Raw genomic sequence first — 11559 nt, 5'->3', positions numbered from 1 at the left:
CTGTCGAAGAAGAAACTCTACCCGGTTTTGAGAAGGGAAACAGTGAAGCTGTTAATGAAGTTACTGCCACTGATATGACTGTTACCGATAATAGAACATTTCCTGATAGAGCAGCTGAACCCCACGTGAAGCAGAAGCGAACGAGACAGAGACCAGAACGGGAGAAGATATGTCCTGTAAAATTAAGAGACTTGTTGAATATTGTTGAATTTAAATTTTGTGTTTGTAAATTCTGTACATTTAATTAAGTTATTGTTAATAATTTATTGGTTTAATGTAAGTGGCTATTGGTCGGGACGAACAATACTAAGGAAGCGGCAGTGTTACGACAGCGGAAGTCACGTGACGCTGGTAACACGTCATGAGATTCTTGAAGGATCTTGAATTGTCCTGGCAACTCTAGTCTGTTCCAGGTGCTCTCTTTTTTGGTATATAAGCCCGGCAAATAAAGCAGGAATGATATAGAGAGATTGAAGATATAGATAATCGAGTCAAGCCGTTAGTAAACTGTGTGAATCCCTGTGAATTATAGCGTGTGTTTATAAAAGTAGTTAAGTTTAATGTGACTGTGGAAATTACGTGTATTACAAAGTTTATAACGAGAAAGAATAAACTAGTTTTAATTAAGAAAGGACTTATATCGCTGAAGTTTCTCGGAAAGAATTTCTACGGGAAATTAAGAAACAGCAGATATGTAACAATATTTTCACTACTTACATATTCAAACTAACTTTAAAAATTTTTCCAAGCGATCGAGTCCTACTTACCACCCAAACAAGCTCCAAAGGCCAAGGCATATACCAAAGGAGTTAAAGGCAGGTTGAGTTCTTTGTTGTTTGATAATGTTATAACAATCTTGATCTATAAGTATTAACCAAGAAATTAACATCATTGAACATCGAACTAAATGGAGATCGAAACTAGAAGAAAAATCACACATTAAATAAGTGTATTTATTTCAAACTTCAGTAACGAAAAAAATACCCAAAACGTTTACAAAACCACACAAAGTAATCATTTCCTCAATTATGAAAGTCTGAGTTTTCTTAGTTTTGACAGAGCACTAGTGACAAAAGTAAAGCAAGGATATGTTTGCAGGGGCTTTTCTATGATTTTATTATTTGAAAGGAAAAAAATAATTAACATTTTTATCTCAATGAGAGTCGAATGTCGAGACTTTAAGACTTAAAAGACTGTATGTTAGATGAAGATTACTAGGAAGTGAGGGGGTGAGCAAAGCTTTCCAACGAGGGTCTGCTCCCCACGCCACCACAGTGTACACGTCTCTACTATTCTATTAAATATCAACATTAAAAGAAGTGGTCATTAGCCTCATGTTGGACTAACTTTAAAATGTCTATAGCATAAGAAGTAGTCATTAGTTTCATGTTGGACTAACTTTAAAATGTCAACTCTACAAGTTATCATTAGCCTCATACTGGGCCAACTTTAAAACGTCAACACTGCAAGTTGTCATTAGTTTCATGTTGGACTAACTTTAAAATGTCTACAGCATAAGAAATTGTCATTAGTCTCATGCTGGACTAACTTTAAAATGTCTACAGCATAACAAGTTTCATTACTTTCACATTGAACTAACTTTAAAATGTCAACAATACAAGTTGTTGTCATTAGCCTCACACTGGACTAACTTTAAAATGTCAACACTAAAAGTTGTCATTAACCTCATGCTGGACCAGCTTTAAAATGTCTACAGTATATAAATAAATCTTGTAAAGTTTTTTGTATTTACAGAATATTTTATTGTGGACAGTTTTAGTAAAATTTGCGTAATATAGGCCACTTTTTTTTATAATGTAGAATATCTGCCACAGTAACTAATATCTGAATTAATTTTAAAATATGACATTTCGTGATAAAAAGTGGCATACGGTTTATTTCAGTTGATATCATGCTTTGAACTTAGAAGAGAGATGGGCAAAATTCATCTTACCATAACAGTTGTAAATGGAATGTTGTCAATGAAACTGGATGCTATGGCTGACACCCATATAACTAGCAAAATGGCGACTAGGAGACGTTGATTTTCATCAACAGCACTTATCCAATCCTGTGTTAACTGCCCGATGTACCACAATAATTGTAATTCTGCTAAAGCCTATGAGAGAAATGATTGAAAAAAAAAAGTTATTAGTTTTTAATAGTCAACGACATATTTCTAATAAATATTAATAAAAGTGTACTTATAAGATGTCATTATATTTTGTTAACTATACAAAGGCCTTTATCGTTGTTCTGGAAAAGTATAAGAATAGATCAATAGCAAAGGTATTCCTATATTAAAGAAAGAGGATAAGCAACAGAGCTGATAAACCAATGATATTCCTACCATTTAGGCCATAAAATTCCCTTGGATAAATCAATGATATTTCTACCACTTAGGCCATCAAATTCCCTTGGATAAACCAATGATATTCCTACCACTTAGGCCATCAAATTCCTTTGGATAAACCAATGATATTCCTACCACTTAGGCCATCAAATTCTCTTGGATAAACCAATGATATTTCTACCACTTAGGCCATTAAATTCCCTTGGATAAACCAATAATGTTCCTACCACTTAGGCCATCAAAGCAGAAAATTCCAAACTGAATACGAAATATTTCCTTCCTTCCTACTAATTATGTTATTATTTGGATAAAAATATAGTTTACTCGACAAAAAAAGTAACTTGTTTAAAGGATATTGGTCAAGCAAGGCTTTGGTGTAACTGACCAAAATGTTTTGATGAATTAAACACAGAAATAATGGATTGGTAATATATATTAATGCATTCTCAGGCAGTCATACTTAATGTCGCTCTCAATGTTTACTGATATTGTTGTAACATTGCTATTTCTATGCAGATTCTTTTCAATTATCAGGTGAAAATAATTCAAATGTCCAATCCAATTAATAAAACGAAATCCGTTTATTTCTTCCTTTCTACAAGCTTGAAGTTGAACAATGCTGTAAAATGTTGTAAAGTTTTTAGGTATGCAAATGACGCTATTCCTCTCTAACAATAGTAATAGGACTAACATACAGTGAATCCACATACTTGTACAAAGTAGGGAAATAATTTTCTTATATCAACTAACACGACGCTTCACTGAATGTCATTTTATAGTCCTTTCTAGGACTAACGTGAACTTAACGTCACAGTACATCATCATAAGCCCCGCCCCAGTGGCACAGATAACCCATCGTGTAGCTTTGTGCTTAATTACAAACAAACATCATCATATACCCGTAGCTCCCTCTAGCTAACAAGTAAATTACAATATTACGTATAAAGCTTACAACAATATCAATCAAAAGTATGCTTTTGGCTTTCTTTCGAAACAATGTCATTGTTTCAAATTGACCACACAAACGGGAAGAGGTGAAATTATTTTTTATTTATTATTTTCGTTGTTCAAATTTTTGATTTCTCTTATAGCATCATATATATCGCAGCTGAGAGATAAATATTGATTAAACTCAGTTTATATACTTTACAAATATAACACTGACAATGTTTACTCACCGAATTCTTAGCTTATATGGTTAATCTTATAGTTATATATACAAGAGATTAATATAGACAATGTTTACACAATAAATACGCAACTTATATGGTTAATCTTATAGTGATACATCAAGTGTAACATTAACTATGTCTACACATTAAATATTGGGTTTATGTGGTTAATCTTACAGTTGTGGTGTATGAATATATGAACATACCATGCATTTCTTCTTGTAACATTACAGTATTTATTTAAAATTACTTATTTATTCTGTATATGCGCAGGTTTCACATAACACGTAGTCGAGAAAGCTGTTAAATTGACTTCATTTTAGTTACTTTTGTTCCTTTGTTATTCCCAAGTAGATAATACATGTTCTGCCCATGGGTTTTATTGCTGCAATATTGCATGTTGTGCAAGGATGTCAACAACAGTGTTCTTGAACGGTTATTTAGGTAACACGTCAAGGTTTCGACCTCTCCCATGATTGAATAAGAATGACTAGTGATCTGGTAACACAGGTTGTTATTCATAAATATAACATTTCTCGCAAAATATGGAATGTTGAATTTAGTCAGCCTGATACATGGATTCAGGTTGAGCAGCTGAACATAGAAGATCTAGTAGAAACGATTGTCCAGTATTTTACTTGTAGCATACATAAAGATTGTTTATTTAGTGTTTCACTTCGTCTCTTTATTTCATCTGTACATATGAATCAATTACTCGGAGATTTATCTTTACTTCTAATCGATGTCCTGGTTGAATTTCCATTTATTAAGTGGACTTATCTCATTGCTCTAAAATTAATGCACTTTTACCTGAATATACCATAGTTACAAAAAAATGTATTAACACAGTCAATGTTTACTCATTAAATACTTGGCTTATATTATTAATCTTATAGTTACATATCAAATATAAAATTTACAAAATCAAATAAAATACTCAGTTCAGTAAAAAACTTCAGTTTCCATAACTAATCTTGTAATGACATGTGAACAGTAGTTTAATGAATGTTTGAGTTTAGCAGGTAAATAAACATTTAGCTTGGACTTATCTGTATCTCTAGGTGTTTTTGTTTTTATCAATTAGCTTAGACGTAACTATCTCCGAGTGTTTCTGTTTCCTGTTAATTAACTTGGAATTAATCCTTTCTCTGAGTGTTTCTGGTTTCTTTCAATTATCTTAGACTTAGTCAGATCTAGGAGTGTTTCTGGTTGGTATCAGTTAGCTTAGACTTAATCCTGTCTATGAGTATTTCTGGTTGGTATCAGTTAGCTTAGACTTAATCCTGTCTATGAGTGTTTCTGGTTGGTATCAGTTAGCTTAGATTTAATCCTGTCTATGAGTGTTTCTGGTTGGTATCAGTTAGCTTAGACTTAATCCTGTCTACGAGTATTTCTGGTTGGTATCAGTTAGCTTAGACTTAATCCTGTCTATGAGTGTTTCTGGTTGGTATCAGTTAGCTTAGACTTAATCCTGTCTTTGAGTATTTCTGGTTGGTATCAGTTAGCTTAGACTTAATCCTGTCTATGAGTATTTCTGGTTGGTATCAGTTAGCTTAGACTTAATCCTGTCTACGAGTGTTTCTGGTTGGTATCAGTTAGCTTACACTTAATCCTGTCTATGAGTATTTCTGGTTTCTATTAATTAGCTTGGACTTAACCCTATCCCTGAGTGTTTCTGGTTGGTATCAGTTATCTTAGACTTAATCCTGTCTATGAGTGTTTCTGGTCGGTATCAGTTAGCTTACACTTAATCCTGTCTATGAGTATTTCTGGTTTCTATTAATTAGCTTGGACTTAACCCTATCGCTGAGTGTTTCTGGTTTCTATCAATTATCTTAGACTCAACCCTGTCTTTGAGTGTTTATGGTTTCTATCAGTTATCTTAGACTCAACCCTGTCTATGAGTGTTTGTAGTTTCTAATAAATAATTTGGACTTAACCCTATCTCTGAGTGTTTATGGTTTCTAGTAAATGGCTTGTACTAATCCTTAACAAACTTTTTATTCGTTTTTATATCAAAAGGGAAATATGTAACTCTAAAAGTTCAGATTAACAGATTTGAAAAATTCAGTGCAACTCAGTCTCTAAATTAATGAGTAGAATGTCTGTAATAGTGATATATATATATATATTAGGGATGCACGGGTACCGGCCAGGTATTTGGCTACTCGGTAATACTCGACTCAGGCCAAATATTGAAGTTAGGCATCTAAGCCTAATCTTTGTGGCAACTAACGTGGTACTAAAAGTAACAGTCACTAATTGGTTTAGTTATAAAAAACGTGTTCCGAGCTACAAAAACAGACCACCAGCAGAAAGTCGGGGATTCAGAGAACAATTGGGGTTAGGGTTTGAAAAGTTGGAGCTAGGTATTGAAAGTTGAAAGTAAAACTTGAATGTTCTGTTGGTGATTAAATGTAATAAACGTCCATTTTGTTTTTGTTTCTAAGTTTTGTGAATGTTGTTATTTTACTACCCGTGCATCATTAATATATATACACACACTCAGCAAGAAGTAAATATCATCACAAACCTCCATTACAACAAAAAGAGCAGCAAAAAACAGGAGTGTGCTCCATTCCACACGAGAAATGACGCTTTCAATCTCATCGAAGTCGGCTAGGATCAGCAGTACAATCGCTCCCAAAATGGCAATCCAACCTATGTTTTTATAAAATAGATAACAATTGTGCTAATGATTGATATCCAACCTATGTTTTTATAAAATAGATAACAATTGTGCTAATGATTGATATCCAACCTATGTTGTTTATAAAACAGATAACAATTGTACTAATGATTAATATTCAACCTATGTTTTTATAAAATAGATAACAATTGTACTAATGATTAATATCCAACCTATGCTTTTATAAAATAGATAACAATTGTACTAATGATTAATATCCAACCTATGTTTTTATAAAATAGATAACAACTGTACTAATGATTAATATTCAACCTATATTTTTATAAAATATATAACAATTGTGCTAATGATTAATATCCAACCTATGTTTTTGTATTCACAGTGTATTTCTTTACTTTTCGCACACTTTTCTACTGTCACAGCATTGTTACTACATTGTTTTCTATCGTATCAACACTGTTTTTAATTCTCAACGGCGCGTTTTCAGTTTTTCACTAAAATTGTTTCTATTTTGACCAGCACGGGTTTCCATCGTCATCATCAGCATATCATTATATTATTTTATGTTGTAACTAGCACTGTTTCTATTTTCAACTACTTTTTTCTAGTCACTGCACAAATTCACAATTACACATCTGTAACTATCTTTATACTGGTAAGTCTGTTGACGTAAGTCATGTTGACATGCCATAACACACATCTATAACTATCCTTATACTGGTAAGTTTGTTGACGTAAATCATGTTGACATACTATAACACACATCTATAACTATCCCTATACTGGTAAGTATGTTGAAGTAAGTCATGTTGTTAGCTGAGTTCTTGCACAGATCTTAAAATATAACGTTGATAAACGGAAACATCGGCACATGTAGATATGTAGATCTTGAAAGTCGAGTTGTTCAAAATTTGAAAATAGCATTGATAACTGGACCAACTGTTGGTTGAGATGTTGCAAAGGAAATATCTGCTGAAGCTTTTCGCCAGACACTAATCATAGCAGAACCGCCTGGAAAATTATCTATAGGAAATAGTACAGCTTATAAAATGAGTCAGAGCAACGTACGCCGGGAAGACAATCACTGATTGGCATGTCCTTTAGCCAATCAGGAAATGTCACAGGCCTACTGAAAGATGTGTAGATTGTATAGGAATTGTTTTTGGCAGCAAAGGACACGTTTATGTGTTTTAATAAAGGTGGCTTCCAAAATATAGAGCTAAAAGGTCGAGCGACCATTTGCAATAATTTCAAACCTGCTATCCATGTAGTTGTCAGCACAAGTCGGGTTCACTAGTAAATGCTGGCCAATCGCTGATTCACATTTTCTACTATCTGTAACTATTCCTATACAGTGGGAATCTCGTTAATCCATTCATGTTGAGTATCGTTAACCATATCACAGTAATACTAAAGCAACGTAAAACAATCTAGTGTTTATTAAAGACAGTTAAAGTTTTTAACATTCTGAGAAGTTAACAGATAACATTTTGAAGTATTTGTTGTAATTTAGCTTGTGTTTCAAACAACTCAGTCGTGGCACTGATTTTGGTGATTTATCTACAGAGAAGCAACAGATATGACAATTAGGATAAAATAAAATTAGAATGAAACTATTGATCTCATTTCATTAATTAGATCAGTAAAGTATGAAAAGAAGAAACTGTTTATTACATACCCAGGCTGAGATTTAGATTTGGTATACTTTGAAGAAAGAAAAGAATTATAACACACGCTAAAACAATTCCAGTCTTCACCAGCAGAGATCTATTTCGTATCTTATACTGAAAAAGTAAGCAAAGATAGCTTTAATTTATCATTTCAAAATAAGACATATGTATATCACAAGAAATAATACAATCAACGTTATTTTGAAAATTTAATCAAGTGTTATTTTTCATTACAAATAGGTTCATCTTGTGGTATTTAAAGTTAATAATAAACCAAAACAACACTGCTTAATCAACAAACGTTTGTTTTTAATCAAGCTTTTGTAGTTCTTCGTTAGGAACAAATTCATCTGGTGGGTTTTGGAGTTAATAATTAACCAAACCACTGCTTAATGAACAAACGTGTTTTTTTTTTTTAAATCAGGTGTTTTGGAATTTACAAATTCCTTCATCAGCGAACATTTACGTAGTCAATTTATGTTGAGATCTGTAATTTAGAACAATTCGATGTATAAATTTCTACACTCATAATTCAGTGGAGCATAAAATATTTAAGTAAAACAAAGACAGGTGGAAGGAATTAGATTATTGTTTAGGATAGGGAGGTCGTTTGTAATTGATTAAAAATTAATTTTTTTTTCAACAAACCTGAGTTAAGGATTTTGAGTTTTTTGTTAAGATCCTGGAAAGTTTAACAGTTGTAAATAATACTATATGTTCATAGGCTTGTATATGTATCTGTTGTATTGCTTTGCACTTTTGTAGTACCCATACTTTTAATGAGGTTTTTGATTATGATAAAAAGGTTATAAAATAATGTTAACTTCTGCTCAGAGCAAGGTTTATTTAGATGAAACTAAAATGTAATGTATATAGCTATTTATATATACTGTTCTCAGTTATAATAATTATGATTTATTGTTTTATCAGTTGGGTGTTCAAGCTAGAAGATTTAGGCTAAACCAAAATCCATATATTAAGTTAACAATCTCTGTAATAAAACTATAATAATTAAAAATTAGAAAACTTGATGTATTTAATATTCTAACCAATAAATAAAGACTATAGTATACCTCACTTACTATAATAAAAATGCACGTTTGTTCTATCATTAAAATACAATAAGTGTAAATTGGTAAAGAATATAAACATATTAAACATTCATTTTGATATATCAAACTATTTCTCCAATTTATTCACAAATATGTGTAAAACTGAGGACCGAGAAATGTTTGAGATATTTTACAAATATATGTGACGTTGGTTCTCGAAAAATGTTTGAGACATTTCTGAAATATGTGTGACATTGGTGCTTGAGAAATGTTTGAGACAATAAAGTCGAGTGGGTACAAGCTATACCTTATTACTGAGTTCCACTAAGCTTGCTTGATAGCTCTCCTCTGATGGTCTGAAAAAAAGTATGACACATATAGTAAGTTTCATAAAGCTGTACCTTACTGAGAATTATTTAGAAGTTATCAACAAAAGTTAAAATAATTGAGCTCTGATTAATGGTGGGTTATACTCCAGCAGTGAGTTTCTTTAATTTCACTAAAACTACAATATAACATAAATGATATTAAGTATCTGTTAAACTACAAATAAGATGATACTGAAATGTTGGGTTAAACTACAATGTAAAATAAGATGATATTAAAGTATCTGTTAAACTACAATATAAAATAAATTAAAATGATATTAGAATTCTGTTAAACAACAATATATAAGATTATATTAAAGTACCTATTAAACTTTAGTATAAAATAAGATGATATTAAAGTATCTATTAAACTACAATATAAAATAAAATGATATTAATGTATCTATTAAATTACAATATAAAATAAAATGATATTAAAGTATCTATTAAACTACAATATAAAATAAAATGATATTAAATATCTGTTAAATTACAATATAAAATAAAATTATATTAAAGTATCTATTAAACTATGATATAAAGTAAAATAACATTAAAGTATCTATTAAACTACAATATAATATAAAATGATCTTAAAGTATTTGTCAAGCTACAGTATAAAATAAAATGATTAAGTATCTTTTATGCTACATTATAAAAAAGATGAAATTTGAAACTACAAATTTGAATAAAATGAAATTATAGTACCATTAAAATTACAAATTAGAATAAGATGAAATAGAGTGTCGTTTAAAAAACAAGATAGAAGATGAGATTACAGTACCAGTTAAACTACGAGATAGAAGATGAGAGTAGAATACCAGTTAAACTATAAAATAGCAGATGAGATTAGAGTACCAGATAAACTAGAAGATAGAATATGATGAGATTAGAGTACCAGATAAACTACAAGATAGAAGATGAGATTAGAGTACCAGATAAACTACAAGATAGAAGATGAAATTAGAGTAACAGATAAACTACATGGTAGAAGATGAGATTAGAGTACCAGATAAACTAGAAAATAGAATATGATGAGATTAGAGTACCAGTTACACTACAAGATAGAAGATGAAATTAGTGTAACATATAAACTAGAAAATAGAATATGATGAGATTAGAGTACCAGTTAGCACTACAAGATAGAAGATGAAATTAGAGTAACAGATAAACTACAAGATAGAAGATGAGATTAGAGTAACAGATAAACTACAAGATAGAAGATGAGATTAGAGTAACAGATAAACTACAAGGTAGAAGATGAGATTAAAGTACCAGGTAATATAGAATATGATGAGATAAAGTAGCTATTAAACTACAAGATAGAATAAGGTGAGATTAGAGTACCAGATAAAACTACAACATAGGATAAGGTGAGATTAGAGGAATTATAGATTATCAACAACTATGCACATTCTGTTGTTTCAACAAGAATAGTATGTTTATTAGTTCCATCAACAACGAACATGAATTGCCAACAATTATGCATATTCTGTATGAGTAAAACAATGTGACCATTTTATATTTTTGTGTTATTAAAGTCAATTATATAAATGTTTCTTTGTGAGTTTAAGCTGTTGCATCTCTAATACTGCCTGCTTAATGACAATAAATATGAATAGTTTACGTACCTTATGTCATACAGTTTTTTTTTCAGCAGGTTCTCTAAAGAATAAACCTTTTTTCTTAAAATGGCACGGACAGTGTTTTCATCTCTAGAGTAGCCCGGTAGAGACTTACAAGCTTTCTTCCAAACTTCAATTTCATGACGTAGCTCTGTTAAATTCGGAAGTTTGATTACATCGGTGAATATAGGGTATACTTACTAACACGTATTGCAGAAGTAATAATTAATAACATTTATACTAGTATGGTACAATTAATAACATTTATACTAGAACGATATAATTAATAACATTTATAGCAGAAGGATATAATTAATGATATGCACAGAAGAAGGGTATAATTAATAACATTTATAGCAAAAGAGCATAATTAATATCTTTGTTGCGTATCTGCTTGTTTGTTTGTTTCCGGTAGAAATTCTGACCGAGGATCTTCAGCGATACAAGTCCTTCTTTGACTAAACCAGTTTATTCTTCCTCGATACAAACTTTTAGTACACAGAAATTCCACAATCAGTACGTTTCTCGTCACTTTAAACATAACAACTTTTATAATACATGCTATACACCACAGCAATTCACAATCTCGAATGCTTCGCTCTCGATGAGTTCAAAATACACACTTTACATCTCACTAGCTCGAATCTGACAGAATCATAAATTACACGG

General features: G+C 31.1%; 1 protein-coding gene across 1 annotated transcript in view; it reads right to left on the bottom strand.

Moving 5' to 3' along the window:
- LOC106472322 (P protein-like) overlaps positions 1-11086 on the bottom strand; it is a gene marked incomplete at its 5' end in the record, with an annotated part of 18717 nt that extends 7631 nt beyond the window's left edge. The window contains 6 exons of the mRNA XM_013932959.2: positions 768-861; positions 1955-2119; positions 6059-6186; positions 7854-7959; positions 9205-9253; positions 10897-11086. Coding sequence (XP_013788413.1) covers positions 768-861; positions 1955-2119; positions 6059-6186; positions 7854-7959; positions 9205-9253; positions 10897-11086 — 732 coding nt within the window. The remainder of the gene's footprint in view (positions 1-767; positions 862-1954; positions 2120-6058; positions 6187-7853; positions 7960-9204; positions 9254-10896) is intronic.
- Positions 11087-11559: the final 473 nt, after the last annotated feature.

This window comes from Limulus polyphemus, unplaced genomic scaffold (assembly GCF_000517525.1).
Source record: "Limulus polyphemus unplaced genomic scaffold, Limulus_polyphemus-2.1.2 Scaffold5244, whole genome shotgun sequence".
NCBI lineage: Eukaryota > Metazoa > Arthropoda > Merostomata > Xiphosura > Limulidae > Limulus > Limulus polyphemus.
Note: the sequence above shows the minus strand (reverse complement) of the source record. Positions and strands in the feature narration are given on the sequence as shown.